This window comes from Pelobates fuscus, chromosome 5 (assembly GCF_036172605.1).
Source record: "Pelobates fuscus isolate aPelFus1 chromosome 5, aPelFus1.pri, whole genome shotgun sequence".
Classification (NCBI taxonomy): domain Eukaryota; kingdom Metazoa; phylum Chordata; class Amphibia; order Anura; family Pelobatidae; genus Pelobates; species Pelobates fuscus.
Genome location: NC_086321.1, coordinates 132,079,872 through 132,105,007, shown reverse-complemented (window position 1 = coordinate 132,105,007; position 25,136 = coordinate 132,079,872). Strand labels below are relative to the sequence as shown.

Here is a 25,136-nt window from a genome sequence, read left to right as displayed (position 1 = left end):
ATTTAAATAACATGAGGGACAGTTTTCCTTTAAGCACATGGTATTATGCCTTTCCTCAAGTAGCTTATAAACGGTCAACATTTAGAACGTCTGTAACCAAGTCCAGTTGACATCCGTGTGTTCTTCACCTTTATGATTTCCAGGAACCTCTCAAGGAGGGAGTCTCACCAAGGTTGTTCCAAGCAATAAAACCTCTCAAGACAACCCAATAACATACAGAGGGTCTATCACTCACGTAAGTCTATATCAAGGTTTTACTTCACAAATGAAAAAGAAAAAATATTTTTTCCCCATTTACAATGCAATGACCAATCCAAAATGTTAACACAATGCTCCTCTGTATGAGAATAACTGAACGCTCGAGGTGTGTATTTTGTAATTGTCAGGAAGGTGCAGGTTATATCGATGTGTAGAAAGACTGAAATATATTTCCAAGCCCCTAGTCTATAGGTACTAGTTTGTTACAACATCGTGGAGTTGGCATGACCAAAATAAAAATTTAACAACTTCAGCGGACTCTATTGTTTGGTTTTGGTGTACTTACTGGAAACGTGTCCTTTAAAAAAAATTTTTTTTTTTTTTTTTTTTACAAGTAACCAGTAGACCTTGCTAGGCTGAAATCACTTCTGTAATTCTAGTATTAATTTCTTTTGCATAAGGTGTTCCAAATCAGAGTGTTTCCGACTTGCAGGATTTGCTACTTGGCATTATACAAACCAGTGACCTTATGGTTTCTTTTTAAACTGTCGGTGTATATTTTTGTGTTTGCAGGGCACTCCAGCTGAGGTACTCTACAAGGGGACTATAACGAAAATCATGGGTGAAGACAGTCCTGGAAGGGTAGAGAGGATGCGAGAGGAGGCACTATCCAAAGGTCACGTCATATACGAAGGCAAGAAAGGCCATGTCCTATCCCTCGATGGCAAGTTTACATATATATTTTCTGTCAGTGTTGCTTGAAAACATAAAAATGGCTAGATTGGATAAAGCTACTTTTTTTTTTTCTCCTTAGAGATGTATTTAATATTATCATGTATAGCGCTAACAATGCTCTCATGCTTACATAGCTGAGGTGTACTGTTCAAATATGCCTAAAGAAGTCCCACCCCTCGGATTTCTGAAGTTTAAAGTGCTTTCCTTATTATATTCCACAAGGCATTGCCTGTCCCACATTCATTGTATGCATAAACCAGGCCTACCCACTGTGTGCCCTCACACCGCTTCATTATGTAGTCACCTAGCTATGTTGCCTGTTTTCAGAGCAGTTTTCTCCTACTAATTATTGGTGCCACTATTTTAGCCTATATAGTAGAGTCCCTTCCATCTCTCATTTATTAGAGCAGCTTTCTTCTCCTCCATATTAGAGCAGCCATCTTATTCTCCTGTTCTTTTGGTTTTTTTTTTGGGGGGGGGGGGGGGGTTAAGAGACTCCTCATTGCTCTGTTTATTACAGGAACTTCTTGTGTATTTTTTTTTTTTTAATCTATTGCAGAGGCCACCTACTCTTATTTAAACAGCCTTCACTTTTGCTTACTATGGCAACTTCCTCACCATTATTATAGAGACCGTTTTTTCCTGCTCTGTACAGAACCTTCCCATCTGGGGGCACATTTCTTCTCTTGTTTCTTACAGCAGTCTCCTCTTCTTGTTTGCATCAGCAGCAAGTCATTGAGTTTACCACAGTGGCAACAAAATAATCCTCATATGTGTCACTCTGGTGAGGTCCTCCTCATGTCTGCCACATTATCAGCACAGTCCTCTTTTTTTCCACATTAGCAACTTCTTCTTGCTCCTGTTTGCAACAGTTGCAGCTTCCTTTCAGAAGAGAACCCAGATTTCTCATTTCTAAAAAGAATGTTTTTGTATGGCTACAATTCCACCACCTTCATTAATTTCCTTCCAGACACCCATTAAACATGAAACAAACCAATTTCTTTGTATATGGTTTTGGAGAGGAGACCTAGAATGTTTGTAATAATGGTTCAAATATGGTGCAATTTCCTCTCCTTGAAATTATTCACCAACTCTGTATTACAAATAATGCAAGTAACCAGGTCATTGAATTTCTCTTTAGGCAGCTCAACATCTCAGAACTCCAAAGAGGACAACAGGACAGGTGGCGCCTCTCATGACACCAGTGCTTCTAAACGGTCTTATGATATGATGGAAGGAAGGATACCTCGCGGTTTACAGGTCCGTGAGTTGCCTGGTGGTCCCATTGAAGGTAAGTCTTAAAATAAATAGTAGCATAATTTTATTGAAGACCTTTTTTTAAGTTGCCAACCAAAAACTCACCTGCAATTTTACCTGATATCTTAAAACAACTGTGGACTCCAGTAAGATTTGGCAAATAAATCAAATATTATTAAATTGCTTGTATATGTAACTGAAAGTCAATACTTGTTAAAGAAAAAAAATATATATTTTTTTTTTATTACGGCACCCCATATGCAGCATGCAAAACTCCACAATATAGTTGTACATTCTTAGACTCTTTCGGCATACGGTAGTCCTTTTTTTGTAAGTCTTTATTTTTCGTGCATAAGAGTACAAATCATCCCGCATTGCCACAACAGCAAATGCAAGAATATCGAATAACAAAATGAAACGGGCATGAGCATGAAGTCATAAACGGTTAGAGATATCATTATGTGTCATTTTGATGAAACTGCACGCTTTTTAATGCAAAGATTATAGTAGCTTCAGGTAAACACGTCTTTGTATTCTAGAATACTAAAGCAGTCAATCATGAGATAACTACTAGACATGTTAATAGTTGAGAATAGGCTTTGTTTAATTGTTAAGGGATACTCACAGACGTTTAATATGCCTACTGTAGATGGTTTGCATAGAAAACAGAATATTGGCTATACAATTAAAATAAATAAACACAGCAAAATGATAGTTAACAATGCTTTAGAAATAGGTAGATATGGTCAAAGCATGGTAGTTGAGTGGAACTAATAAGAAGCATGCAGATATCAAATTAGGGCAACAGGCTTGGATCTACCTGGCAGACACCCACATTGCTAGGGACATGGCCATTAAAGGTTGGTGACCTCAAAATAAAATGTCAAAACTAACATTTACAGCATAACTAAGGGAAAAAAGATATATGTAAGAGTGTGTCTCAAGAAGTAGGTGCTGGGGACACCAGCAGTATGTGGTGTGCCATCTATAAATAGCAGATTGGCAGTGGTGCCATGCTTATAAACTACTCTGGGAGACTGCATTTAAGAGCACCAAGCACAGGATAGGCGACAGTATTACTCAAGGTGGGTAATGCCTCAGAAAGGGTCTCCGTGTGACCTTTGGCCCAGACAGGACCACTCCGCTCCATTGTCTCTGACCACTCCGCTTCCCTGCCATGGGTAGGAGGCATCTGTGACAGGAGCTGCTCCAGCAGATCCCAGAAGCTGGTAAATATCCAGTCCAGTTGCGTGGGTATGGGCTGTTTGGATGCAGGCGCTGGCAGTCGAGTTGCATCCGCCATCTTGCTAGGCCCCATGTGGTTGGAGCCTATATTACAGCGTGCGACATGATCCAGGTATGATATGGGGGCCGGGACGAACAGGGACCCAAGCTACTTTGCAAGTAGTCGAGATGACGGGAGAGCGCCACCACCCCACCCCAACCATGCTGCTCGGCCATGAGGTCTGTCCGGGCGAGACCAGTACAAAAGTCCACTTATGAGGTTTAGGCATGGAGGTCGTTCTGCCCTCTTTCGTATGTCAGCAATAATTTGTCGATTCACTGCCTCTGCTCGGTAGAAATCGTGGAGTTTTGCAATAAGACACAGGAGCTGCAGTGGCATGTCTGCTTTGCTGTGCGGTCAGGTCCCGCCCCACGATAGTCCTTTATTAACACCTTATATTCCATGCATTTTCAATTAAATGTCCGTGCGCATTTAATTATTATTAGGAAAATATTTAGAATTAGATTTAGCTTGCCTTGGCACAAAATTGGAAAATATTATTTAAGATAAGAAAATGAGTACTGTTCCTTGTAGGGCAGCATCTCTATTTATCCCTCTTCACATGGACAATTTGAAACCTGATTTTATTTAAGGATGTCTAAAGGAGTACAGTGTTATGTAAGCCATTCACCTGTATCCATAAAGTAAAAAATTACTATGTTACTAATACGAGGTTATGTTTTTTTTGTTTAGTTTTTATATTGTGAAATGTTACTAACCTAAATCTAAAAAAAAAACAGACTTCTGCAAAAAAAAAGTTTGAGCCAGTTCGTCCACATTAAAATTGTTTTTATCCACACCGAAACTAATTGATTTGTCCAAAATACACCACAGGTAACTCCCATTGAATCAATTTGTTACGGGTGTGGATTAAAGGGATTTTGATTCGGACAAGCCGGATCAAATGAGTTTTTGCACAAGCCAAAAGAGAACACTGACCATAGGAAAAAATTCAGTAGCTTGGCATTGGATTTTTTTTGTTTGGTTTTTATTTTTGCTCACTTGTACTATACCATTATCAGTTCTGTGGAAGTCTTGGGTATATGGAATAAGAGAATCATTGTATACTCTCTCCGAAAGAATGCATCTTTCAGTAACAAGTCGGATCATTAGAAATATTGTTTTGTATGAACAACTGAATCGATACAAATATTCAAACATGGTGGTGCACATACATTGATTTGTATGGTCCCTTTTGATTGCTTTTTGGTTAAATATATGTATACACGTACCTACCCACAACTAGAGTGTTGACTGGGATAAAGTTTTTTTTTAAATATAAAATATAGTGATGTAACTATTCCTCTTTAGTTGTCAAATCAGATTAGAAAAAAACATTAGACAGCCAATTGCAGATGCCCCTTTTTATACCAAATTGACTCTTTCTTTCTGTGTACCTAGGCTTAATAGGAAGAGCAATCCCAAGTGACAGACACAGTCCCCACAGTATGAAGGAACAGCAGCAACACATCAGAGGCTCCATTACACAGGGTAATAATGAAACACGTAGACTGTGTCTAAAACAAAGCTCCTCAAAGTTGGTTTCATGACTCTTCTACAGACTCCTACTCAAAGGCTCCTGAGCTGTTGGAAATCTGACAATCTGCATTGCCAGGGTCCATTAAGCATACTGAACATTGTGAATTGCGACAATTGAGAACAGTGGCTCCTTAAAACTAGCTGAATGATGTTCAGAAACATGAAAAATGATGTTCAGAAACATCTCTGGTGTCACAGTATGTCATCACAACGTCTAAACGATGTCCATTCAGACGTTGGCTCACTGACATTTCATGCTTAGTTTATTAGACACTTCATAGTAATTCTAAACACATATTTAAATGGAAAACCTTTTTTAAAGTAATACACTGACAAACCCTGTTTTAATATTTCACACACAATCCACAGGTTTGTTAACATCCACAACATAAGACAAGCAAATTGCAAATTCATAATTTCCACGCCAGTGGCAGTACACCAAGCATTTTATACAGTACAGTCTGAAATCTAAAAAAATAATGAAAGTTGAATGGGCACTGCTGGCACCCACATGTTAGGTTTAATATATAGGTTAGGTTACAGTAAATTGGATATATGTTTGTGTTTGTTTACTGTTTATTCACAGTTATACAGCACCGAACAAGATGTTGCAATGTAGGTGGAAGAACCTTTTACAGCAGATTTATCTGTTGTTGGACTGCTATTTCCAGAATTATGGGAGTACTAGTGCTACAACAACTGGGGTTGGTTCCGAGGTTCAAAAGACTTGCTATTCTGTACATGCATTAACTAGTCCTGTCTGCAGTAACCACATACACTGATCAGCTACCACATTAAAACCACATGGCTAATATTCGTGTAGGTTCCCATTCCGGCTGCCTAAACAGCTCTGATGCGTCGAGGCATGGAGTCCACAAGACCTCTGAACGTGTCCTGCTGTGTCTGTCAGAAATTAGTAGCAGATCTTTAAGCCCTGCAAGTTGCGATGGATTGGATTTGTTCCAGCACATCCCACTTTTGTTCGATCAGATTGAGATCTGGGGAAGTTGGAGGCCAATACCCTGAACTCGGTGGTGGACAGGGATCATCATCGGCACTCTGACCGGTCTGTGGCTATGCAGCTCCATACGCTACAAACTGCGATGCAGTGTTTTCTGACCCCTTTCTTTCATGGCCTGCACTGAGCGTTTCAGCAGTGTGAGCTACAGTAGCTCGGTGTGATCGATCGAGGTGGGCTAGCCTTCACTCCACACGTGCATCAAAGAGCCTTGGGTGCCCATGACCCAGTCTAGTTCAACGCTTGTCCTTCCCTGCACCACTTTTGGTAGGTACTCAGCACTGCATATTGGTAACATCCCACAAGCCTTTTGGATATGTTCTGATCCAGTCGTTTAGCCATTACTATTTGGACCTTGTCAAAGTCACTCAGATCCGTTTGCTTGCCAATTTGTCCTGCTCCCAACACATTAAATTCAAGAACCAACTGTTCACTTGCTGCCAAATATATCCCACCCTTTGACAGGTGCCATTGCAATAATCCATGCTATTCACTTAACCTGTCAGTGATTTTAATGTTGTGGCTGATCAGTGTATATGTTGGTTTGGAGTTGAAAAACATTTTCGCATACATAGATATTTTAATTGTTAATGTATCATTATAAAACTTTAATGTGAATATATAGACTGCAACAGTGCACCTCTTGTGAAATATTTCATATTCATATTTTTTTTTTTCTTCAATTCACTGATGCTGTATGTCACTCTCGGTAATGAAAGTGGACTCACTTTACTATAATGCAAAATGCTTATGGTGCCTTGACAGAACTTTGTGTGGTTCAATGAATACAATATTTTTCAAGTAATTCTTGGGAATATGAAACATTGAGACATATTAAGCATCTGAGTGGGAAGGGAAATGGTAATGTGAAAACAAAAAATGCATTCGTCACCTGGTACTTAGTGTTGTACTTTTGAAATATCACTCCAACAGGTTTTCAGTTCATCCCAGGTGAGCCATACACTTACAAACAGCACAGTACAGAACAAGGACAATGAGCCAATGCCATTGTATTGTTACACCACTAGCAGTGCAGTAATATAATATATTATATAATGTTAATATATCTAGCTGTTTTCCTTTGTTAAATATATTAAATGTTATGGTGTGCCTGTACTATGTTTAGAACTCTAAACTGCATTACTGTGCTTTTTGCTGCTGTGTGTTTTGTATTTTGTGTGTGCACATTTTCAAACATTAAATCTATTGCAAAGATTACCCGAAAAGACCTTGTTGCCCTGTGAGGCTACTTTTGCAGAAGCATTTCTTGAAAATGTAGTGCAGAGGTAGGCAACCTTCGACACTCCAGGTATTGTGTACTAAATCTTTCATAATGCTTGCAAAGCATCAGGGGAGATCTAGTCCTCAGCATGGGGAGTGCCGAATGTTGCCTACCTCTGTATTAATGGATTGTTCGTATCACTGTTCTGTTTGCAGATACACCAGTTGTTCCTACATAGAATACATTTTACAATGTGTAATAACCTTGACAAAACTGCTCCACCACCCAATTTTCAGATATGATTGCAAATGCAGTGTCAATGGCCCCTCCAGATGTTATTGAACTTCAACACACACCGTTCTCTCTGCCTACATGATGTAACTGCTGCAGAACTCCAACCTTCACAATACTCTTCAAAAGTTGGAGTTCTGCAACAGTAAATTGTCAAGAGAATATTTTATAATAAATTATTATATATGCCCCCACTGTGTACATGAAACACAAAGCATTTATACATGAAAAAGCAGGGTGTGAATATATGTGTGAAATTGGTTTCTATACTTCCTTCTTCCATTCTACTGCAACCTGTAAGTATGTGTACAAGTAAGGTTTCTTTGCTGTTTATAGAAATTTTATTGGTTGCTTGTTGTCTATCCAGGAATTCCTCGATCTTACATTGAGGCCCATGAGGACTACCTCAGGAGAGAAGCCAAGCAACTGAAGAGAGAAAACACTCCACCGCGTGGCCTGCCTGAAAGTTTCAAAATTAGGCAACATGATGGTATTTCGGGCCCACTGAAGCTAAAGGCCCACGAAGCCATGGTGGCAACCGTGAAGGAGCCAGGAAGGTCTGTCCACGAGATCCCTAGGGAAGAAATGAGGCACACACCTGAGATCCAGGCCACTGCTAGGTCACACAAAGAAGGGTCAATCACACAGGTGTGTACGCACTGTTCTAGAAGCAACAGTGAACAGAAGTTCTACATGTTATTTTTTTTTTACTGAATTTTCTTCATTTCCCAGCTATATTATTATTATTATTATTATTATTATTATTATTATTATTATTTATAATGTGTTGTAAAATGGTTGGGCAAACAAGTAACTTCAAAAGGACAAGTTGGTCGTACAGAAGCTAAGGTGGTGAGAGCCCTGTTTTGTTGATCTGGGGTTTTGTTTTCGTTTGTGACTGACTGAACTTTCATGTGCTTTGGGACCACAATCTCTGATGGTTTCAGTATTGCTAGATTGCAATGGGACTATGAACCATTACCAAATCCTCTGTCACTAGTGAGTAGAAATTATATGAATCGAGAAAGGGGTGCTATGTACTAAACATGTCACTTACATTAAAAGTATTAGAACTTTGCAGCAACTTTTTAAACACTGGCTGCTTTCACAGGTAGATTACTTTTTTTAGCCATAGTCTCCCTTTCTGTGTTTGTCCTGTTATGTAAATTGTACTGACCTAAGTGTTTCCTTCTCTTTGTAGAGGAGTGACTGATGTCTTTATAAATATTAAAAAGCTTTCAGTAAAACAAGGTTAAAGAGCAATAAAACAATTATCTATTGTTTTGTTTGTTTCACAACCTTCACTTTCAAGGGAAAATCTTAATATTTTGCATCTACAAAGTGAATGTGTTCTGATTTACAGGAGGAATAGTAGTTGATATGTAGCAGTGCCCTCCAGTACATTGCGGGTTGAGTGCAAAGCAGATTATTTAGCTTTGTGGTATGGAGCCTGCTAATTCTAGCATTTGAAAGCTGTTTGCCGGACTTGCATTAAAGCATGGCTCTTATGAAATTTCACTTAAAGCGCAGTGACTAATGATCAGAGCATACTTTAACACAGTTGGCTCTGGAGTCTGGAAGCCCTTAGGCAGTGTTTTTGTTCTTGGGAGTCAGTAGGCACATTTCCACAAGAATGCAAGATCTGAGCCAGGCCAAGGAACCATGCACACTGCCAAATACTTTCTAGCATGCAAGAGCCTGCAAGGACTTAATCACATGTAAAATGCTAGCAGTCCTAACCACTTTCAAAGCGATTTATACAAAGTCAAAAATAAAATTATTTTCTCTAAAACTCAGTATTGCTGGCTAGTGTTCTTATATTTTATGTAAAGTCATCTTATTTATTCTGTTATCTGCCTGTTATTTGCAGCTGGTGCCAGGGTTATGTATAATTACGTTATTTAAACATCAATGTTTGTGATAAGAATTATGGATATGTTTGCACATGGGTTCATAGTTGAATATGCCTCTGTGAAGTGGGTCGGAAGGAGGAACATTCACATCTCATTCAAGGTCACAACTGAGAACTGACACCCAGTCATATATGAATAATACTATTCTTGATAATCCGCTTTTCAAATTCAACCCTTCCTGTGGGCATGTGTTCCTTGTAGAATATTAATTTCTGAAGATAATTGTAATCTATAGGTTGATGTGATATTATGTTTACTTTTGGGAACCTGCTCTAAAGAAGGATATTGTGGCACTAGAAAAAGTGCAGAGACAGGCTGCAAAATTAATAAAAGGAAGGGAGCATTTTAGTTATGAAGAAAGGTTAAAAAATGTAAATCTCTTTAGTTTGGAAAAACAGCGCCTCAGAGGGGATATGATCGCATTATGCAGATTTATTAGAGGCCAATACAAATCATTGTCTGGAAATCTATTCATAAACAGGACTATACATAGGAGACGAGGTTATGCGTTTAGACTGGAAGACAAAAGATTTAGTCTAAGGCTACTGTAAAAAGGTTTTTTTGTAACATTGTACTATACAGTAAGATTGATCCTTTTACTATATGTCAAAGCAAGAATTCAGCCAAACAGTTACTGATTTACTATCATCTACTTACCATCGTAAGCTAGTATGTCTACCCATGTTATACTCAATTTCAGAAATGTGTGTATTAATATGTTAATGTTTTTTGCAGGGTACACCTCTGAAGTATGACAGCAATTCTTCTGTAAGTGCCAAAAAGCATGATGTGCGATCTATAATCAGTAGCTCGGGACGGCCGTACCACCCTATGCACCCAATGGAGGTTATGCAAGATCCTAGGACTATGGAACGAGTATGTTATGAAGAAGTGCTGAAAAGTCGACCGACTGCAGTCACTAATTCTGGTGGCTCCATAACAAGAGGAGCTCCAGTAATTGTACCAGATCCTGGAAAGCACAGGCAGAGTCCTTTATCTTATGAAGACCACCAGATGGGACACAATGCAACTTATAGCAGCCATATAAACAGATGTTCCCCTGTGACTACAAGGGAGTCAACACAAAGGCAGCATGAAGGTAAACATTTACTATTGGATTGGAGTTAATTTTCATTTTGGGCCTCAATTGGAATTTAAGCTGATGACGAAATGTCTTGTGGGTTGCATATAGTACTCCTTAGATGTTTGAGTTTTTAAAAGTTTATTACATTTAGTGAACGCTTAATGATTATTTAGAGAAAATTTCACTTTTTCTGGCTGACCTAACTTGTTTGCGGTTATGGTTGCTTTGTGTGAAACTGCAGGTACCGGCAATTTAGGGTGATCAGCAGTTGGTCAAATTGCAGTAAAGTCTAACCCAACATGGCATGTGAAACTTTTTCTCAAAAATATCAAAATACATAATTGAAATTTTTTTTAGTTTCTTTGAATGTAAAAGACATTACAAAAAAAAAAGTGAAGCCACAAATTTGATCACAGTTGTCCTTTAATATCTTGTGAATTTGTCTTCCTTTCTATGAGGGGAGATATACTTGTCCCCAACAGCTGAAGAAGAAGAATGGACCGTCTCTGTTGTTTTTTGTCAGAGACCACTTTTCAGGGCTTCCTTTGCATTCCCACACTACATCCAAAAAGATGCTATATGGAGGTGCTAAGGAAATGTACCTACGTTTATACGTTTGCCACAGCAATACACAGGGACAACCTGATCCCTACAAGTTATCAGTGGCATGTAATGCTGCAGACTTCATAGTCTCCTCTCCTTCTTCACTGCCAACAGAGGTGCACAGGTGAGGTAGGAGAGGGAGAATTGAATCTGTTACATTTGTCTATGCATGTATGTTGATATATGTGTATAGTATTGGATGCGTGGGAGGTTTAGTGTGAATGTGTTAGAGTGGCTGAAGGGGTATGATTAAATCTCAAACGATAGGAAATTATATAAAGTCTAGATGATTAATGTAATAGCTGCTAAGAGTTCTGTTTACTAAGCCCTGACTTGGTGCAGCTCATTTTGTTTGGACAGAACTCTTCAAACCATGCTCTATGAAATTATTATTATTATTATTTTATTATTTATATAGCGCCAACAAATTCCGTAGCGCTGTACAATTACAATTTGCTTTGTTGTTCCATGCATTGCTGCTCTGAATCTCCAATGAATTCCTGGCTTATTAGCTGAACACTGTCAGTAGTGATTCTGAATTATTGCTTGGGCCTAGTTTACTATAGGGAGCTGCTGAGTTGAGCGAATGAGTTTAGGGAATTGGCTGGATTGTCTCCAAGCATTTTCGGTTTCACCAAAGTATCAAGTCTTTTCTGCCTTTCATTTTTTTATGCAGCAGTTTAAAATAAATAAATGTTGCCATTTCCTTATTGATTTATAGCTGTACATCTTCTGTGTTTGGTATCATGCTATAATGATTAAATCATGTTATTATTCACAGGGAGCATAACGTCTGGCAAGCCTGTGACTCAGGAGAGGAAAAGCACCCCAAATCCCAGAGAAATCGCGAATGCCAAGTCCCCTCACACTGCAGTTCCAGAGCATCTCCATGCCATGTCCACTTATGAACACTTACTGCGGGGAGTAAGCCAGGCTGATCTCTATCGAGGTCACATACCTTTAGCATTTGATCCTGGAGCGATTCCTAGAGGCATTCCATTGGAAGCAGGTATAGTGACATGAACTCATTTAAGACTTTATTCAGCAACATGTTAGTCTGCAAAATATTCTGACCTTTGTCTCAACATTTTTTTTTTTTATTTTTTTTTTGAAGTGCACTCAAAGCAATCTTTATTGCTTTAAATGGATGTGCATAATGGCCAAACTAACCTAAACATTAACATTGTAACAGCTTTAACCCCTTAAGACCGCAGCCAAATGTACAAGTTGTGATCCAAAAAAAACGTAAACAAAACCTGGCATTTGCGCTATATGTCTGTCCAACCGTAATTCACCTCTTTCATATTAAATGCACCCACACTTATTATATATCATTTTATTCAGGGGAAACAGGGCTTTCATTTAACATCAAATATTTAGGTATGGAACATAACGTAATATGAAAACAATATAAAAAAAATGAGAGAAAATAAGATTTTTTTTACATTTTCTTAGTTCTATGTGACATTCTAACTGTCAATGTCATAATACTGTTTGCTTTTACTGCAATAAAATACACATATTTGTATTCAGCGATGTCTCACGTGTAAAACAGTACCCCCTATGTACAGGTTTTATGGTGTTTTGGGAAGTTGCAGGGTCAAATAAAGCATGTTACACTTTTCAGTTTTTTCACATTGAAATTTGCCCGTTTGGTTACGTTGCCTTTGAGACTGTATGGTAGCCCAGGAATGAGAATTACCCCCATGATGGCATACCATTTGCAAAAGTAGACAACCCAAGGTATTGCAAATGGGGTATGTCCAGTCTTTTTTAGTAGCCACTTGGTCACAAACTGTAGCCAAAGTTAATGTTAATATTTGTTTGTGTGTGAAAAATGCAAAAAACTAATTTGAAAGCCAATTTTGGCCAGTGTTTGTGACTAAGTGGCTACTAAAAAAGACTGAACATACCCCATTTGCAATACCTTGGGTTGTCTACTTTTGCAAATGGTATGCCATTATGGAGGTAATTCTTATTTCTGGGCTACTATACGGTCTCAAAGCCAACGTAACCAATCTGGCAAATTTCATTGTGAAAAAACTGAAACACAAGCCTTATGTTTGACTCTGTAACTTTTGAAAACACCCTAAAACCTGTACATGAGGGGTACTGTTATACTCAGGAGACTTTGCTGAACACAAATATTTGTGTTTCAAAACAGTAAAAAGTATTACAGCAAAAATATTGTCAGTGTAAGTGCCGTTTGTGTGCGAAAAATGCAATAAATTTCACTTTCCCTGACGATATCATTGTTGTAATACATTTTACGGTTTTGAAACACAAATATTTGTGTTCAGCGATGTCTCCCGAGTAAAACAGTACCCCCCATGTACAGGTTTTATAGTGTCTTGGAAAGTTATAGGGTTAAATATAGTGCTAGCAAATTAAATTCCCTATACTTTCGGCCTGGGTTGTTAGGCAGGTCCCGCTAATTGTAATTAATTAGGATACCTAATTATGTAAAATTATTACATAAATATATGTAAAATTATTATATATACACGTGTGTGGATATATATATGTGTATATAATTTTTTTACAATTATTTTTATTTATATATAGGTATACATATAGTGATGTATACGTATATACTTAGGTATATACATATATATTATTTCGTTCTACGTGTATTTTTATATCAATATATATATATATTAATATCAAAATACAGTTAGAACGAAATTACACACATATATTTTTAGTAATTTTTTTTTAATTTTTTAATTTATTTTTTTTAACGTATTTATATATTTTTTTATTATAAAATATATATATATAATTATAATTATGTATATATTTAATCAATATCCTTCTACGTGTATTTTGATATTAATATATATATATAATTATATATAAATATTAAAATACACTTAGTGTATGTGTAAATGTGTGTGTCTATATATATATATATATATACACACACATACTTAGATCATATATATAATATATAAATGATCTAAGTATATTTGATGTGTAACTGTATTTTATTTTATTTTGTAACATTAAGGGGTTAAGAGGGGAGCAGAGGGGCAGAGACAGTGTCAGCCAGTGATTTTACATCACAGGATCAGTGATCACAGTGACAGGCTGTCACTGTGATCACCTCCTGCAGATCACGGTAATTGGCCACAGGGGGAGTGCCTGGGTGGCCAGGCATGCCCCTCACCGTGATCTGCAGGGGGATCCTGCCTGCAGTTACTATGGGTCAGCCAATAGGCTGACACATAGTAACTCTGATCGCAGTGACAGGCTGTCACTGCGATCAGATCACAGGGAGAGGCTGTCTCTGCATTCAGATCGCAGAGACAGCCTCTCCCTGCGATCAGACTCTGCAGATCGCGGTCACTGACCGCAGGGGGACTGCCTGGGGGGCCAGGCATGTCCCCCGACCGCGATCTGCACAGTGAAAATGCCGCGGCTCCATGTGTCAGACGATTTTAAAATCGTCTGACACATGGTAAATACCGATCGCAGTGACAGCCTGTCACTGCGATCGGAAGCTGCAGACCGCGGTCCCCAGGCACAGGGGGGCTGCCTGGGGGGCCAGGCATGCCCCCCGACCGCGATCTGCAGCGGCCATGTGCCGCCGTCCACGTGGGGGGTAAGACCGCCCAGGACGTACTAGGCTGTCCTGCGGCGTTTAGAGCCGCCCAAATAAGGACGGCATAGTACGTCCTGCGGTCTTAAGGGGTTAAGAAAACAGTTTTTTTTCCTTGGTCTAAAGATATCAATATAAACAAATGTTATCAAAGGTGTACATAAACAATAGAAAATAACACCTCAGTATAGTAAATAAGCAAATCTTTATTTAAATGCATTCAAATATTAAATGCCAAAACACAAAGAGATCAAAAACAAATAACTGCACAGTGAACATGTCTGCAATATATAGCAAGAATTCACAATCTATAGAGTTAGAATCCAAATATACATACCAAGTATGTGATACCAATGTCAAGGAGGAAGGATGTACACAGAAATAGGAGCCATGTTTTGGATTAAACCATTTATCAAGGCCTCTCTTCGGGGTTATTATACGGAAATATCGTTTTGGAACCATGACACTAAGGCTACATTAGCTTATCAGCATTAAATTTCAACTTATTCAGTTAGAGGAGTCAAATTGAAAGCTCTCATGAGTACCACAATGTGTTATCGTGGATCTTTATTGAGAATAAGGGAAATAAAGAAACAACCAGTCTAGTTGTCTTTGTGTCTATAGCCTGTTCCTGCAGGTTTTTCATTGTTTACACTTCTCCCTACGGACACCTACAGTGGCAATCACTCAGACGGTCACTAGAGGTGCTTCCTGGGTCAGTGCTGCTCTATGAGGAGATGCTAAATAGCCTGCCAACGCTTTCCTGTAGAAAAGCATTGGATTGGCTGAGATCTTTCATTTTGATTACCTAAGCCGAAGGGCAGAGCCAGACACGACGGACCAGTGCGGCGCTGGAATACCGGGGACTAAAATCACCTTTTACACTGGTTATAGGGGGGCCTGTAAGCTAAATAATTATTACAGTTCTACTGACATGAATACATGATTGCATTCTTATCACAATAGTGTACCTTTAATTTGTGTACTGTCATGGGAAGAAAATGTACATGTTGGCAGTCCATTTAAACTGGATTTAATCTGCACCCTTTGCTCCTGCATCTGTTGCCGAAAACCGGGGATAACTGCGGGCCACATGCTTACACCGACCTAACCAACCTGCTAAGCTGCTGACGGTGTACACAGGGATACCTTACACAAGCCCGTACGGCATCAAAGTATCCCGATCGAGGCCTGCTTGAGCTTGTGTGAGACGGCCGCTCTCCCAGTTCTCCGATCAACGCTTTTCTGCCCCCTCCCCCTCTGGACCGGTGGGGTTATCCCAGTCCCCACTGGCGACTGTCTATGACTTCAGCAGCCCCCAAGCACCCATACTGATGCAGATTTCAGACAAGGCAGCTCACCTCAAGATGGCGGTCAAACAATCTCCTCGTGCACAGCACCCTGCCGTGACTGCACAGAGCGCACGTGAACACATGCATTCAACAGCTTCTGGGCCAAGCTATCAGCCAGCCTCAAGACGTCAAAGGTTACAGTTGAGGAAAATAAGTAGAGGGAAGAGAGGCGGGAGAAGAGTGGACCCCGCCCTGGGCGCTCCTTCCACAGCAGTGTTGCAGCCTCCCACGATGGGCATACCCGGGCTGAAGACCAACATGCATGTACTCCCAGTGCATTGGCCACTGACGCGGAGGATCCAGCGCTGCAGGCAGCAACTGTCAATCGGGATCAAACACCGTCCCCTGCAAGGGATGAACTCTGCCTCCTATATGAGCAACCAAGTCCGTGGTCCACAGATGCAGGCCTTCATGATGGCCTGGGGCTATGGGAAGGACTTGCTCGGACTCTGCCTCAAGACATTAAGGTTACTTAAAGGACTACTATAGGCACCCAGACCACTTCAGCTTAATTAAGTGGTCTGGGTGCCAGGTCCATCTAGGATTAACCCTTTCTGCTGTAAACATAGCAGTTTCAGAGAATATGCTATGTTTACAAATGGGTTAATCCAGCCTCTAGTGGCTGTCTCATTGACAGCCGCTAGAGGCGCATCCGCGCTTCTCACTGTGATTTTCACAGTGAGAAGACGCCAGCGTCCATATGAGACTGGCTGAATGCGCATTCAGCCGTTGACGGGAAAGGAGGAGGAGAGTCCCCAGCGCTGGAGAAAGGGTACGGGATTAACCCCTTCCTCCCCCTAGAGCCCGGCGGGGGGGGCCACCCAGAAGGTGAGGGGGACCCAAGGATCTTACAGACCCAGGAAAACGAGTATGTTTTCGTGGCACTATAGTGTTCCTTTAAAACTCCATGGTGCGCACACACACCTGGGGTGAATTTCTACTTACGAAGGATGACTTTTTACTTGCCAATGGCTAGTGGAGTTTGGAAAGTTTGATCCCTGTTTAAGCTAAACTATTTCTCCAATATAGTGCATAGTTAGCATATCCAACTTTCACATTTTGTGATCAACACGTTTCACTTTAAGTTTGCTACTAATTTTAATGAGCGGAGATGGTACATCTCTATGCTAATGTTTTCACATGTGCAGATGTTCTCATAGCCTTGGGTTACTCACTTTCTAGTTCTATGACATGACTCTTGTGAAGATAAAGGGAGTTGTTCACTCCTTTTTCTGATAGGAGAGCAGATGTCTTTTAAGCCAATTAACATCTGAAGAACAACTTTGTACTGCGTTACTTTGTTAGTAAGTAGCCAAAATGCTTGTATAATGCGTCTTATTAAATTCAAGCAATGTTATATCATTCTGTTAATTTATATAACTCCGGATTTAGTAAAGTTTTACAGAACATGTGCACATTTTATTAGGTAGAATTCCGGTTACAATGTAAAAGCTTCTTCAAGGTTTGCTTTTTATATTTCGTAAAACAAATATATACTGTATATGGTTTTAAATACCAATCTTACATTCATATAGGGTGTATTAACGTTAATAATTTTTTTTTTTTTTTTTACTACTATTTTTTTTTTTTTATTATAAAGCATAGGAGGGGGTTTTAAACCACAAACATTCTCATTATAAGACTAGAAGGGTTAAGGTTTTAGTAGAAACACTCACTTTCAAATTCTATACTATATTTTTAAGCAGTGTGCGGGACTGTGCGTCTTTTTTTGTGTATAAATAATTTATAATTGACCATTAAGTGTATTTGGAGGGTCAGTATGATACTGCATAAGAATTCTGTAATTGTTGTTTATTTGATTTTTGCTTCTTACCATTTCCAAAAGAAGATGCTATTCCATAGCGAATAGCTCTCATACTGTTAAACTATCCTTTTATGGTTTGTGTATCAGATAATGCATTCAGCTGCAGGCGTGGTTTAAAACTCCTCCCCACTTAAGCGTTTAAAATACCCGAATGCCGTTCTCAAAGGGACCAGTAACGAGGCGTCAGTGTGTTCTCTAGAGCATGTTCTGTTATCACTAGCAGCTTGTAAATCAAGTTGTTTTTTTGTTTTTGTCTTTTTAAAATAGACTCCTTTAAAAAAAAAAAAAAAAAAAAAAAAGCTTTAAAATAATTTCTCCTAAATTCCAACTTTTTATCCGAGTTAATTCTTGCACACATTGGTTATCTGTTTGGCATACCCATGTGAACTGGATACAAGGGAATACTATTTCAGATTCTATACCCCTCCTCCCCCTCATGCCAGAGATCACTGTAGAACATCTGGTAAAGTATGGATTTTCTAATCTTGTGCCTGTATTGATTAGTTATACTTTGTATAGCAGTTGTTTTGGGAATTACACAAAAAAAAATTTTTTTTTATCTGGTAGCTAGTTACTAGAGATACTTATCTGTTTATTGAGCAAATGTTATCCACTGAACACTTTCAAGAGATGATGTATTTCATTCATCCCTGTTCACAGTTCAATAGACGTACCCTTCTGATATAAGCATCTGGTTTGAAGTATTGTATGCATTCAAAGATTAGGGTACCCTAGTAGGGAGTTTGTGTGTTTTTGTTTTTCTGCATTCAAAGATTTACAGCATATAAAGATGTTGCTTGCAAGGCTTTCTGAGTAAATGGTGAGAAAATGTATAGGTTTTACATAAAGGGTTATTACAGTTGGTAGTCATTTTAGTTCTGTATAGAATATAGATTTCATTTTAGGGGGATGTTGTATTTAGTTGGTCACCGTTAGTTTTTAATAGTTACACAGTAATATAGGCTGGAATAAAGATAAAGTTCAAACTTTTACATATCTGTATTGCTGCTGTTGATCTGAAAAGATGGGCAACAAAACAAGCTATTTGAAGCAATTTCGAACATCAAACTGGGATATAAATAAATTTCTTGACTCTAAAGTGGTTGTGAGATTTCTTCTTGAATCAGCAGGCCGTTGCCCCTCATGCTAACTATTAAATCCTTGAATATATTTTTTTTTCTGTAATTTTGGAACTGTGGTTTTATACAATGTCTGCTAATGGTATTACATGTCGGCATGCAGGTATACATACATACATATACTGCAGTAATTGTGCAGGTAATTCTGCAGTAATTGTTTTCTGATCATAGCCTATGACAGTACTAGCTTGTCTGTTAGTCAGTACTTCATGTCATTCATTGCAGTACCAAGTGCACATGCTGTCCACAATCTCTCACGAGGTTCTGCCAAACCTCCATTCTTACATAGCCAGCATGTGATTGCTGTAGAGAGACAACAAATTCACTGGGTAGACGGATTAAAATGACTGATATTTATCATTCATTGCTTTCCTTATGTTTAGAAAATATGAATTGCTTGTTAAAATCTCTGTATTAGTGAGGTTATAATTACAAATTGTGTTTATATGTGTATAAATCCAGCTATATAGGTCCAGACTGTTTGTACTCTCCTCCCATCAATACTTCTCTCTAGGCCTGCATCATTCCTATGGGACTCCCTTCCCTTAGCCTCTAACCCAGTCTCCATTCCTTCCAAAAAATCATTAAAAACTCACTTCTTTAGGAAGGCATGTCAATTAACACTGGTAACTCATATTGCAACATTGCATCCTCTCTTGCAACTGTTATGTTAAAAAAACAAAAACAAAAAAAAAACCTACGCCTTCATTGTAAACTATTCTTGCAACCTCCTTTTCCTGTACTTGTAACACATCCTAACCTTACTTCTTATGCCACTATACCTATTCCCTGTAGAATGTAAGCACGTTTAAGCAGGTCCCTCACCATCCTCTGTTCCTGTACGTCCAATCAGTCTTGTTGCAAATACTTGTCTGTTAGTCCACCTACTGTACAGCGCTACGGAATGTGTTTTGGGTTTTATAAATAATATTTAGAGCAGTATTTCTGTTGGTGTAATTTTTATTTTATATTACAGACAAACAACAAGATTACGAACAATAAATGATCATATATTTCATATATTGTAACGTTTTAGTGCAGTTTGTGCTAAATGCATGTAATGAACAGATCTATTCTGTTACTTATGCTTTACACTTTATTAAAAATTATTTATTTTTGTATACAGCTGCCTACTACCTGCCCAGACACTTGGCCCCTAATCCTGCCTATCCTCACCTCTACCCACCATACCTCATCCGTGGATATCCAGATTCTGCTGCCATGGAGAACCGCCAGACCATCATCAATGACTACATCACATCTCAGCACATGCACCATAATGCAGCCTCCGCTATGGCACAGCGGGCAGACCTGTTACGTGGACTACAGCAGAGGGATTCCTCCTTGGCACTCAGCTACCCAGCAGGTCCTCGAAGTATGCACTGAATGTCTGTTCCACAGCTGCGTGGCTGCGGAAAGCCACCAAAAGCTGCAGTTTGTTCTTAACCCATTACATGGCAGAGGTGTGCCAAACACAATGCAAAACAATGCTTTGGGCGCACTGATGGCATAAAAAGGGCTAAGTATGAATTCCTTGTATAGGTTCAAGATCGGGTCAGTTTGCCTGAGATAATTTGCTCCTGTTTTTATTCTCCTTATGGCACTTTCCAGCAAGGCATTTTCCTTTAGTTATTGAGTACTGGTCACAATGTACCATTGGTAGGCCTATTTCTAACTATTTTTAATGGAGCTTTTGCAGAGAACCATATTCATATTGATGTGCATATGGAGCAGTCGTGGTAATGGAGATTTATTAAGCCAGTGTGCTACACTGTGTCAAGCGTTCCAGATTAATATAGTCATTGTCTTAAAACTCGTACTGTCGATCAGTTGCTTTATTAAGGGGAGGACAGAATTATGTTTGTTCAAATGTCACTACATGGTCAGCAAGTCATTGCATCCCTTCTCATTGTTATTGAATAGCAATGGTTGAGTCACTACATTCATTAACCCCTTCACCGATGCTAGAATGACTGCTACAAGATTTACAATCTCCTGTCTACGTGCATTAGCTAGGAAGGCTTTGAAGAAGTGATGTGATTAATGACCTGTGCTTTAAAAGCCAAAAATAGGTGTTTATTTTTTCATTTTTTTTAAATGGTTAAAATGTGATGCTGTGTCTTGATTTCCTGATCTTCACAATTAATATTAAGTAGTTTCATATAGAGGAGGTTAAGATCTCTTTAGAATGTTCACTTTAGACATGTCCACTAAATAATACTTTTACATTTTTTATCAATATTTTATATTTCTCCAGATTTTTATGTGATAGATATCTTCATATATATGTTATATAATTCTATCTCTATACTATATATACATATCTTATCACATATGTAAATATGCAGAAATATAACATATTTAATAGTTTCAGCATATATATATATATATATATATATATATATATATATATACACACACATATATATATTCTAATTGGTTTTATTTGTTGTATGTGTTTGCATTCTGTATTTCTAACTGGTGTGCAGTTTTATCTTTAATCTTGTTATTAAAAAGGAGAAGCAAAATATTTGGTGTGGGTAGAGCGAGATCTTAATGCCTAAATATGGTTGTTTTGATTTACGGTCTGCCTTGCATAGTTGCAATGATGTTATGTTTGCAGTTAACACATGGTGTGAAACATGTTGCATATGCCACGAATACCCCTTTACCTTTTTTTTTTTTTCATTCACAGGAATTATAGACCTTTCTCAAGTGCCACATCTGCCAGTCCTGATACCGCAGTCTGCAGCCTCATCCACTGGCACCATGGATCGTATAACATACATCTCCGGAGCCCCCCAAAGCTTCAGCACCCGACACAGCAACTCCCCACTATCACCAGGTACCATATTGTCATATAATCAAACCTTTTTTATAGCATGCTGTAGAAAACGGTTATATAAGACAAGGAGACTGTATTTCTTTTCTGTTCCCCATCAGCAAAAAAAAAAAATACAATCAAATAGTTTTTTTTTTTCTTAGTTTTTTTTAAATATGTATTTATTTGAATTAAACATTTTAATTTGCGATTGCCCCTCTAATGAATCACAACACAGCAGTGTGTATAGAAACTGACGATCTTCCTTTGGTGCTTCACAAATGTTAGGTAGTGATTTGTCTTTTGAAATTCAAAGCAGATGACTCGACTAATATAGGAGAGGGATATCATTTTGTGACATCCAGTTTGGAGAATGTTTTGCTGCCAAAAATGCAGTGTACGCCTGATTGTGTCATAATGGTTTTCTGTTGGAACATTGATTTTGTTTGTTTCCTTAGACTGGTTGTCTTGGCGAATGCTAATAGACTCTTCATTCTGCCCCCTTCCTAATGGCTTTTATGAATGAGCATTAATGTTTCCTGTTTGCTTGAGAACTTACTTTTTTCAGTTTGCGTCAGTTTATGAAAAGTATACACTTTCTTAATAAACATTCCATACACCTGGAGAACTTAATAGTAAAGTAATTTCCTACTTTGATCGTGGTTTTGAAGCTAAAATCCTATCCCAGCAGTGTGACAAATGTAAATTGTGTGGTTTGTGAGAGATATGGTTATGTTTACATTTGTTTGTAAGAGTGTCTCTATAGTGACTATAAATCAGAGCCACTGGAGGCTTTTATTAGTGAAGACTTTTTTTAAAGGAACACTATAGTCACCTAAATTACTTTAGCTAAATAAAGCAGTTTTAGTGTATAGATCATTCCCCTGCAATTTCACTGCTCCATTCACTGTCATTTAGGAGTTAAATCACTTTGTTTCTGTTTATGCAGCCCTAGCCACACTTCCCCTGGCTATGATTGACAGAGCCTGCATGAAAAAAAAACTGGTTTCACTTTCAAACAGATGTAATTTACCTTAAATAATTGTATCTCAATCTCTAAATTGAACTTTAATCACATACAGGAGGCTCTTGCAGGGTCTAGCAAGCTATTAACACAGCAGGGGATAAGAAAATCTTAATTAAACAGAACTTGCAATAAAGAAAGCCTAAATAGGGCTCTCTTTACAGGAAGTGTTTATGGAAGGCTGTGCAAGTCACATGCAGGGAGGTGTGACTAGGGTTCATAAACAAAGGGATTTAACTCCTAAATGGCAGAGGATTGAGCAGTGAGGCTGCAGGGGCATGTTCTATACACCAAAACTGCTTCATTAAGCTAAAGTTGTTCAGGTGACTATAGTGTCCCTTTAGTAATTGAAAGCCCTCAATTTTGGCTTCGCTAAACATTTGAATGCTTCTCTATGTGACGTGTCCTGATTGCAGAGTGTGGCAATTGCAGTTCATGCCCAGTAGGTTTCCAGTGCTTTCATAGACGTGGTCCACAAGAAGCATATGTCATCTGTCAGAATAGGAGTATAAAAAGTGAATAAAAATGGCATTTACATTTTTTTTTTTTTTTTTTTTAAACTTAAGAATAAAGGGTCCCCCCATTTTAAGAGTTAAGGAACACTCCAATTTAAAAATCAAATATATTTTTTGTGTTGGAGTATTTCTTTAAATGGTAAGCATTACTTGTGTTTATTACATCTATTTCACAAATGCATGTATCTGATGTCCAAAAATAAAATTAATGTCGAAAACTCACACCTCTCTCTCCTGGAACAGAGTGCCTCCGTTTCCTGTTAGTGTTATTATAATGTCTGCTCTTTTCACCTGGCAGCCAGCATAGAGAAAGGAGAAGTGGAAACAATGTTTCTAAATCTCCTCCTCTGATGCAATGTGTGCCTTGGCCGTGTCTTCTCTGAATTGGTTGTGCTGCCAAGTTCTAAATGTATCATATAGATTTAAAGAAAATGGAGCGTCTCATGATAACACCATTGAACAGAATATGAAGAAATCACCCATAACTTATTTTAGCCTTTTATTTGCAGTGAAGCAACAGTTCCCCTTTAAATTTTTTGGAAAGAAACACTCGTAGAAGGAATATTAATGCATTATCTACATCATCCGTAAATAAAAAGAGCACATTTGCTTCTCTTATGTCTTTTTAGCAACCACCACAACTCATGTGACAAAGCAGACCTCATCATCTTCTGAGCGAGAACGAGAAAAATCTGTGCTGACTACTACTGTGGAGCATGCACCCATATGGAGACCTGGTGAGGCCTGAGCAGTCCATAGTCCATGCTAATTAGAATGGCTATGTATTCTATCCTATCTTTTCTGATGTAATATACTTACAGCTTTTAACTGTGTGAGAGAGAGTACAACAGTCAAATAGGTCCCTATTCCCACGAGAAGACCCTTATTGTAATATTTATTTACTGTGAAAAGCGAGAATCTTAAGATTTTGTACATCATGAAATATTGCAAAAACCCAAACTGGCCTATTAATAGTCACTTCTTTACTCTGTAACAGTGTGTCCTATAGTTTTAGTGCCCTCTCTATAACCAGATAATACACAGACTCTGTCTGCTAGATCACTTGAAATCTTGCACAATTCTTTTTCCCATAATGCAATCCCTATGTTTTCAAGTCTAAACAAATAGAGTTCTTGGAATGTGGAAACATTATTATTGTATATGGAATTGAAATTAGCAGAATGTGTGGTGATCCCTATGGTTTTTCTGCGTTGTCTGTAGGTACTGAGCAGACCAGTGGCCGCTTGTCCACACAGAGCCACAGTCACCAACATTCTCCTGTGTCACCGCGGGCTCATGAAACTATCCAACAGCGTCCAAGTGTTCTTCATAATACAGGCATGAAAAACCTCATGACAAGCACAGAAAGCGTGACACCTACTGTACTGCGGTAAGTATCATTTTAATAGCTTAGCTGTTGAGGAAGTGTTCAGCTTTTTTGGGTATGTGGTCTGTCCTGCGCTTCCCCTCCTTTTTCTCATTGCATATGATATGCCGTTGTTTTGTCCATTTTATTTATTTTTTTTATCACTTAATAAAGAGGATTTATATATTTATGTTCACTGTACGTTTGTCTCCTATTGGCGTGCAAATGTTAATTGCTTGCTATGTAACTACTTTTGGAAACTGAGCAAGCCTTAGAACTCACACGTATATATTTATAGTTTTGAGAACAAGAATAGGATGTGTTTAGACAATTCTGGGGCAAGGTGCT

At 38.5% G+C, this 25,136-nt stretch overlaps 1 protein-coding gene across 10 annotated transcripts in view; it reads left to right on the top strand.

Annotated features, from left to right (window-relative positions):
• The window catches only part of NCOR2 (nuclear receptor corepressor 2), a 360,458-nt gene that overhangs the window by 309,772 nt on the left and 25,550 nt on the right, over nt 1-25,136 (top strand). For 8 of the 10 annotated variants that reach the window (XM_063454326.1, XM_063454322.1, XM_063454325.1 and 5 more), the window contains exons 27-37: nt 144-235; nt 772-926; nt 2,079-2,224; nt 4,877-4,966; nt 7,913-8,193; nt 10,194-10,557; nt 11,927-12,154; nt 20,189-20,437; nt 21,758-21,907; nt 24,052-24,159; nt 24,644-24,812. In XM_063454326.1, the coding sequence (XP_063310396.1) occupies nt 144-235; nt 772-926; nt 2,079-2,224; nt 4,877-4,966; nt 7,913-8,193; nt 10,194-10,557; nt 11,927-12,154; nt 20,189-20,437; nt 21,758-21,907; nt 24,052-24,159; nt 24,644-24,812 (2,032 nt within the window). The remainder of the gene's footprint in view (nt 1-143; nt 236-771; nt 927-2,078; nt 2,225-4,876; nt 4,967-7,912; nt 8,194-10,193; nt 10,558-11,926; nt 12,155-20,188; nt 20,438-21,757; nt 21,908-24,051; nt 24,160-24,643; nt 24,813-25,136) is intronic. The other 2 variants (XM_063454317.1, XM_063454320.1) reach the window with 2 other exon arrangements.